Source organism: Lepisosteus platostomus, chromosome 7 (assembly GCF_059453375.1).
Source record: "Lepisosteus platostomus isolate fLepPlt1 chromosome 7, fLepPlt1.hap1, whole genome shotgun sequence".
NCBI lineage: Eukaryota > Metazoa > Chordata > Actinopteri > Semionotiformes > Lepisosteidae > Lepisosteus > Lepisosteus platostomus.
In genome coordinates this window covers 40676859-40692040 of record NC_142617.1, presented here as the reverse complement: position 1 = coordinate 40692040, position 15182 = coordinate 40676859, and the positions used below count along the sequence as shown (strand labels likewise).

Below are 15182 nucleotides of genomic sequence, written 5' to 3'. Positions count from 1 at the left end.
TGTAAAAGATATTAATCAGCACTTTCTGCCATCAGGGGTCACATCCACAGCAGCAGAATCTGTTTGTTACAAGCCATAATCACACTGACGTGATGCGTTTTCAAATTCTGTGCTGTTCCCTTCTTCAAGAGATTCGTACAGTACAGTGTACACTATTGCACAAAATATTGCAAACCTACTGAAGTGTGAGAGATATGCAAAACACTTTAAAAAGGGAAGTCATAAAAGATCAACTGCACAGTAAACTGCAATAGCACTGAGCTATAGTGCACAATAGTTGGTTGGAGAACAAAAGTGCTGTGAGTCTTTAAGGTAAGAGCACATTATTGTTTTAACATGAAGGTATTTACTCAGTCCATCTAGGTTGATTTTTTTTCCCTGCCTGTAATCTCTCCTATAAACAGTTATGTCTTTTTAAAAACAAGTACTAACCTGAAACTTGATTTCCTTTTCTGTTAATTCAATGCATAGCTGTTTTCAACATGAATGAAAAACATTTGTGATATCCGTGATCCTTTTATTACTTACTGTATGATAGAATAACACACTGTGTAAATGAAGGCAAATGGGGAGAAATGAAATTCAGAAAACTAAAATGAAAGGAATGAATTTGTATTTGAATTTCAACCAAAATATCATAGTGGAACGCAGACATTTAAATAATACAAGTAGGTAACTTCATCAGCATGCGTAGGCTGCAAAGGAACAAGTAAAGGTTCATTCCATGCTGAAAAGAAACACAATGTTGTTTAACTTGTTTAAATCATATCTGTGTATACTGTATTTGTGTAGTTAAGAATTGTTATTGTGAGTACTGCAGAGTGAAATGAAGAATTATTTTGTGGTTGTGAAGAATGCCCATGGTAAGGTAATCTAGAGTGTCAGCTGATCCATTATTTGACTTCAAAAGCCTGTGAACTTCATAAGGAAAGTTCAAACATGTATTTCAAAACGAGCAGGGAGCAGCTCAGAGAGTGTCCCACAGCTCATTCAGCACAGCTCCAGAAGGAGCACAACGGGTCAGTGGACATGGCAGCACTGGGCTGTCAGTGATGAGCCTTGCTGCTGGAGCTGACGTTGCCTGCAGTGCTGTTACCCTTTCATTCAGCACGGAACTACCTGACATAGGGCTGCCTGAATGGCCCGGTGAATGTCTTGAAGAGAAATCCGAGGCCCTATGCAAATTCAACAGGAAAAACATGTTTGTTTATAGCTTTTCCTTCACTGCATGGGAATTTTAAGGCTGTTGGGGATAACTGTTTAATCAGCTAGCATGATTGCATCTGAAATTCTTTTCCCATGACAAACCAGAATCATAAAAGCTCTTGTTCAACCCACCACAGAGGTTCAGCTCACAATTGACATTGAAGCTCACTGCAGGTAGTGATCATGTGGGAGAGAAAACATAACTGAATGCTGAGTTGTGCAGGACCATTTGGGTTTTCTTTAAACCTGTGCTTTTTGGCACAAAGGTTCATTAATTATTTTGTTTATGCATTAAAAGGATGGACAGAGGCACCCAGTTCTATCAACTTTCCTGACATACAATTTCAGGAAAAGTATTTATGAAAGTGATAAACTATGGCAACACAGATTTAGTTCAAGAGCTATATGTTAGAATTCATCATTATAAATTGTATTCTCTCTAAATGACTCATACTTTACCCACACAGGACATACGAGACAATAATGGGGGGCGGATCGTCCAAAGGTAAGAACAAGATCAATTAAAAAGAGTGATGAAAATGCTTAACTGCCACACATAATAATAATAATAATAATAATAATAATAATAATAATAATTGCTTACACTTATATAGCGCTTTTCTGGACACCCCACTCAAAGCGCTTTACAGGTAATGGGGACTCTCCTCCACCACCACCAATGTGCAGCCCCACCTGGATGATGCGACGGCAGCCATAGTGCGCCAGAACGCTCACCACACATCAGCTATCAGTGGGGAGGAGAGCAGAGTAATGTAGCCAATTCATAGAGGGGGATTATTAGGAGGCCATGATTGTTAAGGGCCAATGGGCCTTGCCCCAGGACGCCGGGGTAACACCCCTACACTTTTCGAGAAACGCCCTGGGATTTTTAATGACCACAGAGAGTCAGGACCTTGGTTTTACGTCTCATCCGAAGGGTGGCGCCTGTTTACAGTATAGTGTCCCCATCACTATACTGGGGCATTAGGACCCACAGGGATCGCAGGGTGAGCGCCCCCTGCTGGCCCCACTAACACCTCTTCCAGCAGCAACCTTAGTTTTTCCCAGGAGGTCTCCCATCCAGGTACTGACCAGGCTCACACCTGCTGAACTTCAGTGGGCTGCCAGTTGTGAGTTGCAGGGTGATACGGCTGCTGGGAAGGTTAGAAAAGGTTAGATTCCTGGATTCTTTGTAATGTCCAAAGCATTACACAACAGGAATGACATCAAATTGGCAAATTACGTTTTGCTGAAGTGAAACAATATGAGCAGACTCCATCAAAAACGTGACAACCACTCAGCCAAGCAAATAATGTGGAAGTCACTTAACAATTCTGTTGGCAAGTCTGTGGCAATGTAACAGTTGTTCTTGCAATATATTTAGAGGCACAGTGTAATATTAATTTCCTGCCATTACGTTTGGCAACATTATGACATACTAATAACATATTAATGTTCACCAAGTAATATCTTCTCTAATGTTTCTGCAAATTTTGCTACAATGTTCCAAGTTTCAAATTTAATGTCATATGTGTCACGGACGTCCAAAGGGACTAACCGTGGAGAGCAGGAGAGCGGATAAAGACCCATATGCATAGCGGCGGAACGGGAAAAAGGCCCGGGCTCGTTAGTGCAAAGAGTTCAGGAGTGCCGTATAGAAACCTACGTCCTCAGGTAGCGGACGTGGGGTGACCTGGTGCTAGGCGGGTCTCAGGACATCCGAACGTCAATGCTGAGCCACGGCAGAGTGCAAGACCCAGAGATATATAGCCCAAGGGAAAGAGAGGGACCGGAAGGCCAGCCAGGCAGGAAACTAGGGACAGGACAGAGTAGGTGACAATATGTACCTGAATACCTGAGAACAATGGAATGCTTACTTGTGTGTTTCCTCACATGACAAATGACAGAAGAGTTTTACATCACAAATTGTTGGAGACAAGAACATTAAGCAATAGCAATATGTTCCATGTTAACAACATAGTGGAAAGTAGCATGAACCTATGGTTAGCAGCAATATACAGTACTTGAGATTATTAATGAATACAATAGCAGCAGTTTACATTAGAGGGGCTTACAACTGAAATCTCTAACAGCAATCACATAATAGCAATATGCAAAACCCAAGTAGTGACAGTATTGTGAGTTCAGTACTAAAGCAGTGATAGAAGAATTAAGCATTAAGAGGTGGCGTTCAGAATTCTTATGGCTATGAGAAAGAAGCTTTCTTTGAACCTAGAAAATCACCAGAAAAAAGAGGTTAGTTTGAAGTGCATTGCAAGAAGAAACAATAAGAAAACAAAGTATTGTTTTTCTTAGCCAAGGATGCCTGGTCATGGTTATATGCAATAACAGCACAGAGCCGGGTATGATGCCATAACACCCAAGAACATCACATCCTCCTGCACAGGGAGGCAGTTATGTGTAGCAGGTTTCTCAGTTGTGTGGAGAAGGTGTGGTTTGTCACAGGGATGCCAGTGTGTCAAGATAACAAGAATCAGATCTCAGAGCGGAATGGGCTAAACACATGTATTCTTGATGAAAGCCGTCCAGAATTGTGAAGCCCCATTCAAATTGTTCTTGTACCTTTTGTATACAGTAAAAACCACAAAACCAACAACTACAACTACTACAACTACTACAACTTCTACAACTATTACAACTATTACAACTCCTACAACTATTACAGCTACTACCACCACGATCCCAACAACAACCCCCAAGGCATTAACCCCTATTCCTGCAACACCATCTCCTGGGTAAGTTAGTCATTTCAGACTTTTCAAAAGAAAGAAAAACTCTGGACCATGGTCTAAAATTCTAAAGCTTATGCTTTTTAAACCAATTTTAAAAGGGTTTGTTTTTGATAATTAATTGACCAAAGCTCTGCATTTAGTCTGTCATTTTTTTATCAAAAAATTAAAAAGTGTTTAACGCTCATTTAGTGTAAGGGTAAAACCCTACAGAACTTTCCCTCAAAGCATTTTTCTTTCATCTGGTGTGGAGCTCACTCTGTTTAAAACAAAAAAATAAACAACAACTGAAATTTCTCTGTCAATGATAAGTCCCAAATTTAAAATCTCCAGATTAGAACTGACACTTCACAAGTCTTACACAAACACCATAGTCATTGAGCAGAAAAGATATAACACCAAAAACAAGAAGCGGTTTAAATTTCTTGTAGCCATAAGTATTCATCTTTTAAACAAATCCATGATCATGAACTTTTATCAGTGTATTTGCTCCTGCGAGATGCAGTTAGCCCACTAATTAATTGCATTATAAACTTAAATGTTTAATGGCCAATTTAAAATAGTTATTTTACAAGTCCTCTTGTTTATGTTGTAGATTGTTGAGTGGCAATAAAGTAGTGATCGAATAATTGATTGAGCTTTACAATACTTGCCGTAGCCGCTGGAATTTTGAACCCTTGAACCCAAAAGAAAAAAGATAAAACTCAAATGTCTTGCAGAGGCTAGTGTGCGTCATCCCTACGATGCCATGTACCTGTGCTTATTCTGTAAAAAGACATTATGTAACCTTTCAAAAAAGCATACAAACGTTGTGGCATACAAGGCTGATTTTTTAAATCGATTTAGTAGATTTTTTAAATCCTCAGAGAAACCACAAGACAGGAAATGGCGCCTCCTCCTGGGTACTTGAGGTCTGCAACTCAATATGATTTATCAGTTAAAAGTGATTGGGCTTTATGACAAACGCTTGGAGAAAGCAACCCCAGTTCCTGCCCCTCACCAGCTCCCTTCAGTACAAATACGGAACATGTAGACTGTTCTAACCCAGAGTTCCTCATAGTAGCACCCCCTCGCTATCCCCAACCCCACTGCCTTTCTGATGGTGAGGCTCAGACTATCTTGTCCACATGGCCAGGCCATCATCTCTCAAGCCAAGCAGGTTAAACCCAAAATATATGTGTAAATGCTCTGCTTTGATCACAACTGCATTGTCGGGGCTTCGTCTGCAACTAATTCCTAGGTCAGAGGTTGATTTGAAAAAATATGTGATTTCCATTCATTCAAACACTTATTTATTCATTTCTCAGGATAAGTACAGAGGAAAGTATCATAATTGGACTGTCCTGCACTACGGTTGTTATCCTAGTGGTGATTGTGGTTGTTGTCTTCACTCTAAAGAGGAGAAACAAGGTTCTGGGTGAGTGTTTACCTGTCAGTCACACTTTACAATCTGCTCTCTAAAACTGCCCATGTTTTAAGGGTTTTCACCAAGTCCTCTGGTGCCCACCTGCCTCCTGAAGACATCAGGGGAATGAGTTAGTGGAGGGGTTTGAACTGAGTGCCATCAGTACTGGCAGTGGAACCGAATGAACCCAACGGGCCGAAGGAGCCTCAGCTTGGTTCTGACCTTTCTGTTGTACAGATGTACCCGTCATGAAATGCTTCATGGCAGCAGCATGGCTACGTAAAGAATACTGAACACAATATAACCTGTTCAGATCGAGAGGGGTAATGGACAAGCGGAGATTCAAGCTCTGTCCAGTCACTGACTGCAGCTCGGTTTGGATTTCTACTGCAGGAAAGCCTGAGGAAGGAGGACAGGAGGGAGACTCCAGCTCAGCAGTGAATGTGGACAGCAGACAGGTATGGAGCTTCCCTGTTGTGTCCCAGCTGATGGCTAAACTAAGGACACCTTCATCCTCCAGGACTTATTATCCAGGCCGGATAATAAATAGCCTCAAGGCTATTTTTCAAGTGGCGGATCTATACAAGCAGCCAAAAGCAAAGGCATTTTTCACATCATCAGACGAATTAACATTGTTTAGGGATACAAATATTTATAAACTCACAGTATAAGAATCAGTGGCTAAATATGCCACTTTGACAAGGTCTCAGCTGCTAATTAAACTGGGAATTCCAGAGAATACTTTAATACCTATAAAATATTTAACAGACGTGTGCACAGTGTAGAGTGTATTCTTAGGTTCAGGTTTCAATAGTGCCCTTTTGTCCATGTTTAATCAAGAATGACTAATTCATTGTATTTTTAGTCCTACTGATTTGGAATCTGAAACTGAGAAACAACTTGGGGTACCCCTGTAACCCTCTCACTAGCTTGGAGGAAACACACAGTGGTCAGAAGGCTGGAAGAGTGAAGCAGTGCTCAGTGACAGCACTGCAAGCAAGCTACACAACACACCACAAGCTGAAGATACCCTTCTCCAGAGCACACTTGAGTTAGCATGACTGATAAATACTTCTCTTACTTCCCCTAGGGAAATCTTGGCCATTGTAGTCTATTGTCATAGCCTAGGCTTAAGCCCAGGCAGTCTAGACCACCGGACAAAACTCAGGCTTTGAGTAGATATCCTAACTGAATGAGCCAGCTAGAAATTTCTTTTTTTTAATTAATTTCTAACAATTTCTAAGTGCAGTTAAAAAATACTACACATTTCTTAACAAATCTTTTCAAAACAATTTAGGGGCAATGGTCTTTCTCCTTCAAAACAATTAAAAAACTCTTTGCATGAAGGAAAATGTTTAGTGAGTCGAAGCTGTGTTGCAATTGACACAGCCTCCTTAAACAGCTTCCATGCTGCACAGCTCTGTGCTTTCTCAACAACTGCAGTGACAAAAAAAGGATCAGCAATAACTGGTGCATACCACACGAGGGGGACATCAAATTTGAAACATCAGAAAAGAATTTCTTGTGGACATCCTGATGCATGTTACAGAAATCTAGAAATATTTTTTTAAATTATTTGTTGCTTTCCCCTGGTTCCTGTCTGTATTAAAACTAATCTTTTCTAATTAGTACCCAAACATTCTGTCTACCAGGAATTTTGTCAGAAAGTCCATGATAGCAGATGTTTGTCACTCAACAACGTGGTACAGTACATTGTGCTTTTTTTCTCTGTAGGCTGGGGAAAATACAACGTATGAAAATATCCAATTTCGGAATTCCAGGCGGGAGTCAGAAAGCTGCATTACCTATGCCGAGGTGACTACTGAGGCCAGAAAACCAGCATGCATCTCCTGTCCTGATGGGACTGAATACGCAGCTATAGCCCAGACGAGGTGAGCTGTGCTGTCCTGTGGGCACCACTGTGTTGGACCGCATGAGGCCAGGAGAAATGTGAGAGACACAGAGAATCAACCATCCAGAATCTGCAAACTGGACAATAACAATGACCGGGGGTTTGTCTACAAGAGGGGCTCTCATCCTCATCCAATATCATTTGACTCAACGGTCTTTAGTTTGTCTCTGGAAAAAACAACCACAGTGGTCAAACACTGTAGTGGATTATTTTTCCTCCAGGAGCGATCAGGGCCCTACAACCATGAGATCAGATAGACATCCAACATCTTGTGCAATCTGGGATCAAGGCCAAGAGAAAACCGAGTAGAAAAGGGCTGAAATCGTCAGTGTAAACTATTTCTTCTGATGATTATGAGTTCCCATGATCCATCATATGACTCATTTTGCTTTCCTAGACTGCGCTGTAGGCAATGTAAGACACACATGACACATGAACTGGAGCATTCAGCTAGTCTGTATTTTTATAGACTCAAGGCAGTTTATTTATTCTTTTGTCTTACCAGTTATGTCTTATTTGTAATTTCAAGCTGGAGACCAGTTTATGTACAGTAACAGTTATTTTCCTTTCTTGAGAGTATAACAGCAACATATCATCCAAGATCTGAAACCATGACCCTCCATTCCAGAACCTGGAGCCCCTCATCACTACAGTACACTGCCTTATTCGTGCGAAAGATACCATTTTGGACTGTTTTTTTATGCATGTTTTAAGGCCTTTTTATGAATCTATAAATCACACTATGTAACAGGCTGGCATCAATAACCCCAGCGTGGAAAACAAATGTGTAAAACAAAACTGTTAAATAGGCAATGACAATAAACGTGTCAGACACCAAAACAGTCTCTTGCTTAATTTCAGATTAATTATTTCTAACATTAATCCGTAAAGGTCACATGTATCAAAAATTAGTATTCATACATACTCTGAAATCAGTATAGACAATTTCTGAGTCGAGAGATGAGCACAATCGGAGCACAAGCTACAGATCAGTTAGTGCAGGTAACCAACAGGGACATCATAAAATTCAAATTATAAAAATACAATTTTTAATTATTGTAAAAAGAATGATAAAAGAGCAGGAAATGCAGTAGGAAAACACAGTGATGACAAGTGAAAACATAACAAGGAGAGATATGGGTAATCCCAAGACACGTCCCAGGATTCTGTGACAAAACAAAGTGTATGTTTGGTGTGAACACAGAATGGGAAAACTGGGCACAGGTTTGTTACAGGACACATCACAAATGAGGTAGGCTGGGCTGTAACACTCATGACACCTCAGTCAATAAAATATTAAAGTGTCTTTGATTTGAATTATATTTGAATTATATTACGTCTTCCCACTATGTTCATGATCATCTCTATTTAGCAGAATTAAAAAAAAAACATTTTCCCTGGAGCCCACACTACATTGTCACACTGCTTGTGCATTGAAAACAGTGACGTGGCTCTTGAAGTGAAAGGTTCTGACTGAAATCGTACACATAGTGAAAGAGGTAGCGAGTTCACACTAATATGAAAACAAATGAAACACGGGAAGGAGGAAACACAGACCAGACCAGACGTCTACTCTGCCATCATGGAGAACATGATTTTCTGTCTCATACTGTTTGGTAAGAAATTCAATTTGTTGTTTTTAAATTCGAATTAACATTTTTTTTACTGTGTGTGTGCATAGATTTCTGTATACAGTTATTATTTTTAAACAACAACCAACAACACTAGTGGAAATAAATTAATCTCCATGTTATGAACATTGGCTAGATTTTTTAAAGATGTACATAAATCTGATCTTGGAACACTTGACATTTAGTCAAAGAAATTAAATGGTTATTCAACTCTAGAAAAGATCTAGATTTCATCAATAAGAAATCACAAGTTCTTAATAAATGCCAATTAGTCACAATTTAATTGGATCCCTGCTATCCTTAAAATTACAGACGATACTGCACTAAATCCTTCACCTATTAGAAATTATCTTAAATAAAGCAATTTATTACATCTCTACAATGTGTTCGATACACTATTCTTCAAATTACAGTACATTTAAGCCTAGCCTTTGATGAGAACAGAAGATATACAGATATTTTTGCTCAATTTTCTTCAATTCCTTTCCAGGCTGTGAGAAGACTTTTAAAAGGGTTTCTGCAAAACCCACAAAGACCTTTCCTCTGCTTTAACTCAACCCATGCATCAATTTGTCTTTTATGTAGAGTTTAAGTTGATGTCTTATTTCAGTTGCAGGTGCCAGTGTTCCAATTCTGGGGCCAGCCAAAGAGAATACCATAATAGGAGCAGCAATTACTGTGCAGTGCCAGTACGACACCAGGTTTCAGACGGATGTGAAATTCTGGTGCAGAGGTTATGATGTACGCTCATGTGAAATCATAGCACAAACAAATGGAAGCCAGCTTTCTAAAGACAAGAGGATTTCCATCACTGATAACAATGGGCTTGGCCTCTTGTCCATCACCATTAACAAGCTGAGGAAAGAGGATGAAGGATTCTACTGGTGTGGAATTGCAAGAGATGAGACCAGTATGAAGCACAGGTTGCAAATCAGTGTTACAGCAGGTAAGCAGCAGGGACAAGATAAAATCAAAGTCATAAAAAGAATGCTTGCTTTTAATTGAAATAATATGTAGCTAATTGTAATAATTAATTAACAATGTAATAATTAATTATAAATTAATTTAACAATAAATTAGTAGTTAATCTATTAACTGAATTTTCATTTAGTGTCTTTCTATCACAACCTGATTTTCCATTTTGAAAAGTTGACGTTTGGTTCATAAAAAAATGACTTTCATTTAAAAAAAAGTTTTGTTGTCTGCCCTCAATCTCCTGAATGCTGTTTTGGAAGAGTACTCCAACTCTAAGACCAGGAAAAGCACATTTACAATTCCTTTTTAAGTAGTCTCTTAAGCATCCCTGCTCTGGTTTTGACACCCTGAGCAAACAAGAGGTTGGAATGAATGAATTAATTTACCCAGGATGCAGGAGCTGTCAGGTGACATCACTAGATGCCTTTGACATTTTGCGCCCTATGTCATTTAAAAAATAATCTTCACCATTAAAACCTCATGTGTGATTGTAGTGGTGGTTCATTAATGAGCTTCATTTTCAGGATTAAAGGCCCCTCAAGACAAGACTGGACATCTGGGCGACTCTGTGACAGTGCAGTGCCAGTACAGCCCGAATTTCAGAGACAGTGATAAATACTGGTGCAGAGGTGACAATTGGTTAACCTGCAAGATTCTGGCCAGAACGAATGAAGGCAGATCAGCTCAGACCAGGGTTTATATCTCTGATGACAGAGATCAGAATGTTTTCACTGTAACCACACACAGCCTTCAGTGGGAGGATGAGGATGTGTACTGGTGTGGAATAAAGCAGGCTGGACTGGATATAATGGAACAAATGCAGTTAACAGTAATTAAAGGTAAGGGCCTCCTTTCAGCATCAAAATCATACAGTTGAGGTGCTCAATTGGTAGAGGTCTTGTGACAAGATTTGCTTTGCACAAGAGCAAAACAACAAATTAAACTACCACTACTAGTAAAGATCCCTTCCCATCAAGAAAATTGATTAATCTAACACAAAATGGCTTAAAGAAGATGTGAAATGTAGATCTCCTAGCAGGCTGTTGCACTGTATAGCTCTTTTTTGCTATATTGGTAAAAAATGTACTGTACAGGGAGTCTAAGATTGCTGACAATTTCTGGAACCACTGGAAGGTGTTACTTGGCTTATCAATGCTGAAATGTGTGGATGTGACTAATACATCCTGTTCAGCTCAAATTTAGCCCAAATGTACTACTTAGCTCTTTGCAATAAAGCCACACTGTCCCCTGCAGTGAGAAATCCTTATGAAGCCACCATGCTTTAAAAAGCTCAGCATTTTAAGCACTGTATTTAAATTTGAAATCTATGTCCTGGTATTTCCTAAACTAAGCAATCTAAATCCCAATTTGTAGAGTCAGTGGTAACTAAGTCACGTGCTGCACCATTACGTACTGAAACAGGGGCTACACAAGTGGTCGCATCATCTCGTTTGCCCAGTTGAGGCACTTGATGTCAATCATTAGTCAGGAAAAAAAGAATCATACTCATGTACAGTAAATGCAGATAAACCCACTGCAAAGTGAACGAAACAGCACAGCAGCAACAACAGCAGCAGAAGAAACTAAGGGACTGTGTTCACTCCAACAGGACACACAGCAGTAACACCGTATCCCCCCTCTACAGCAGCGGCTGTAGACACCATGTCTACAAGAGGACACAGCCTGAGACACCATGAGGCAGAGGGGTCTCCTGAGCCGAGGTACAGTCACAATTCTGAACACAAGTGTTGTGGTACACTTTATGTTAAGATATCATTTACAAATATTTTATACAATTCAGACGGTTAAAGTAAGAATGCATGTATAAAGCACTGGAGCTTAAAACATCTTAATACCACAAAGTACAATGTCTGCGTTCATATCCATATTTTGCTATGGTTTAATAACCTATTTGTAACACTTTTTAAACACTTTACAGTGTTAATGAAATACAGAATGTATAAGCCATATATTACTGAAAAATGTTATCTTGGCAGGCAACAGATTCCAAAGTTCATTACTGTAGCAGCTACTTGCTGCTGTCTGTGTTACATATGAATCAATTCAGTGACACTTGCAGCAAACTCTGCCCTTTTAACAGCATTATTTCAATTCCTGTTCTTGCCCTAGCAGCCTAGCTGTAAGCAGTGACCTCATTCTTCAGACCCTGATTGGCTCCTTTGTGATGCTGTTCCTGTTAGTTATGTCATCTGTCTGTGTGGCAGTGAAGGTGAAACGGGCTAAACAAGGTATCTGCAGTGCTCACGCGCTCATCCACTTTCATACAGTATGTCCAGCATTCACATTTCATTTCACAGCATTTTTCCAAACATATATGGCTCATTTATGGAAATATGATTTTCAAGAATTTCATCATTGCAGATTATGTTATACTCTCTATTTTATGAGGTACATGAAAGAAAAGAGAAATGGTTATAGCATAGTATATCAGTACAAAACCCATACAGTGGACATTTTATAGACACTTATGTGCAATATTCTTAGAATTGCTTATCTGAGCAAACACTATATGTCCAAGATTACTGATAATTTCTGAACCCACAGGAAGACGCTACTTAGATATGTTGAAATGTGCGGATGTAACTAACACATCCTGTTCAGGTCAAGTCCAACTCTGCAAAACCTTCCTCTTTCCTATAAAGACAGTCTGTCCCCTGCAGTCAGAGAACTTTACAAAGTCCCTGAGCTTTTTGTATTGGAAATCAATGTCCTGATATTTCCTGTAGGCAATCTACATTCCAGTTATTACAATCAGCTAGGAACATCAATGTAACATTAGCATAACTTACTGAACTGGGGAATACAGAGCAATGGACAGGTGAACAAAGATAATGTGACAAGAATTACGTAATAATAAGAATAAGAATAAGAATAAGAATAAGAATAAGAATAAGAATAAGAATCGTTTTCTGTGCTTCAGAGCTTCCTTATGGTTTGAAACAAAAAAAATGTTCCTTGAATTTATTTAGCATTTGTATCCAAAAGGATCCCAAAGTGCTTTACATGTACTGTATGGGAGGATTCCCACTTTATCCACCCCTGAAATACTACACCCACCTGGCTGATCAAGGGTAGCTATTCTATCCCAGCAGCCCCACTACACAGCAGATCGGGGGGAGAGAGAAACTGCTTCACTAACAAAGGTACAGGGAACACTGAGACAATCCCAGGGTGAAACTGAGCTAAGTAATCAAAGTTAACACTCTCACTCTTAGAAACACTGACATGGAATCTTTAATAAACAAGTACTCAGAGTCTTGTTTTAATGAATCATGCAAAGGATGCCACCTATTGTAGCACAGTGCTCCCAGTCCCCATGTTGGGCCTTTGGTCTGCAAATTGTGGTCCAGGGGTGGGAGAGTGCCACCCAGTGGTGCAGCAAATGAAGAATACAAATGAGCCTCAGCCGTAGATGTCCAGTAAGACAGTGCTGCTGATGGGTTGTTTGGCCAAAAGGGAAAATTAGGAGCTATGCTTTTTATGACTTGTTGACTTACGAATCTCATTGGTAAATTTAAAACATCTTTTTGGTTCTTTTCCTTTCCAGGAGGTGAAATAAAACAAAGAAGTCTAAACTCCATGAGCACCAACGAAGTAAGAATCAGCCACTGGCTACTACCCTCCTACTCCTGTCTGATATCACTCTAGTAACCTCACTGCCCTCCTACTCCTGTCTGAAATCACTGTAGTAACCTCACTGCCCTCCTACTCCTGTCTGATATCACTCTAGTAACCTCACTGCCCTCCTACTCCTGTCTGATATCACTCTAGTAACCTCAATGCCTTCCTACCCCTGTCTGATATCACTGTAGTAACCTCACTGTCCTACTACTCCTGTTTGTCATCACTGTAGTGACCTCACTGCCCTCCTACTCCTGTCTGATATCACTGTAGTGACCTCACTGTCCTCCTGCTCCTGTTTGTCATCACTGCAATGACCTCACTGTCCTCCCTTTCCTGTTTGTCATCACTGCAATTACCTAACTGTCCTCTTGCTCTTGTCTTACATCACTGTAGTTACCTCACTGCCCTTTAACTCCTGTTTGTCATCACTGTAATAACCTCACTGTCCTACTACTCCTGTTTGTCATCACTGTAGTGACCTCACTGTCCTACTGCTCCTGTCCAATGCCACTGTAATGTCCTCACTGCTCCTGCACTGCACATCAGGGCTTCCATATGGCGAGACCCACAAAATTCCCAATTTGTTGCTCCCGTTGAGCTCTGAGTTCCTTAATTGAACCCCTAAATTGAGCAAATGATTAGTTTAATTAGATTTCTAATTGATCTCAGGTCCCCAAAGGCCACATTTTTCTATTGATTTGTTTTCCTACTATTATCTAACTTGATCTCTCCAAAAACACTGCAATCTTGAAAAAAGTACCATTAGCAAATTATCAGCTGGGTTAGGGGTTCTGAAACACAAGCTAGGGCTCAGAATAAAAGGCAGACTATTTTCTGGTACTTTGAGTAGAAAGTCATATCAGAGGCTGTATAAAGACAGAACTGCAGGTCAGAGCACAATGACATTTCTATGTATTTACTGTACACAGGCAATCACATTCAGTTTTGCTTATAATTAATGTTAGGTTTACCGTCATGCTGATCCCTGTGTAACACACAGGCAGATTTCCCAGCATAAACCAACCTGTTTTTTGTTGTCCTTCTTGCCTATATACAGTATATTTTACAGGTGATGTCTGACCTCTGCAAGTTTATGGCAATAATTGAGCCAAGCTCTCAATACACCACAGCTTGATGTCAGGACTGGCAAAGGATGAAACAGTTTAAGCCGAACCCACGCCAATGTCTTGATTGTCAGACGAAGCCTGTCTTGTGTGGCAAATAGCACATTTCTCCACATCTACACCCTTCAAGCTGTAACGAGCCAGTTCGACTGAAAACAGAGAGATTCAGGGCAACAATGTCTGCAACCAAACCAAGCACATTAGGGAATTTCTATCCTATACTCCTCACAGTGTAGACTACATCCCTTATCACATGGGACTGTTTGCTTCTAGCCAGACAAGATCATCTACAGCACAGTCACGGGGAGAGAACAGGCCTCTGAGGATGTGGTCATCTACACCAACATTGTCACGGAAGACTGCAGAACGAAGAGGGAGCTGGTTTTGGGGTCTGTTGTCTACTCGTGTGTGCACCACCATGTGCAGACAGACCACAGCTCTGAATAGGTATGTCAGATTGGCGAACTCTTTAGTGATGGGAGATCTTACTGTGGTCAATTGCAGTGAAACTGTAATACAAGTATAGGTGTTTGA

At 40.1% G+C, this 15182-nt stretch overlaps 1 protein-coding gene across 1 annotated transcript in view; it reads left to right on the top strand.

The window, feature by feature from the left end:
* The first annotated feature begins 106 nt into the window (after nt 1-106).
* The window catches only part of LOC148658766 (uncharacterized), a 29569-nt gene continuing 14493 nt past the window's right edge, over nt 107-15182 (top strand). The window contains exons 1-12 of the mRNA XM_088641851.1: nt 107-312; nt 1674-1711; nt 3803-3962; nt 5264-5373; nt 5755-5819; nt 7096-8889; nt 9515-9850; nt 10404-10718; nt 11489-11600; nt 12010-12128; nt 13448-13494; nt 14922-15092. Coding sequence (XP_088497977.1) covers nt 8802-8889; nt 9515-9850; nt 10404-10718; nt 11489-11600; nt 12010-12128; nt 13448-13494; nt 14922-15092 — 1188 coding nt within the window. The 5' untranslated portion in view covers nt 107-312; nt 1674-1711; nt 3803-3962; ... (1 more) ...; nt 5755-5819; nt 7096-8801. The remainder of the gene's footprint in view (nt 313-1673; nt 1712-3802; nt 3963-5263; nt 5374-5754; nt 5820-7095; nt 8890-9514; nt 9851-10403; nt 10719-11488; nt 11601-12009; nt 12129-13447; nt 13495-14921; nt 15093-15182) is intronic.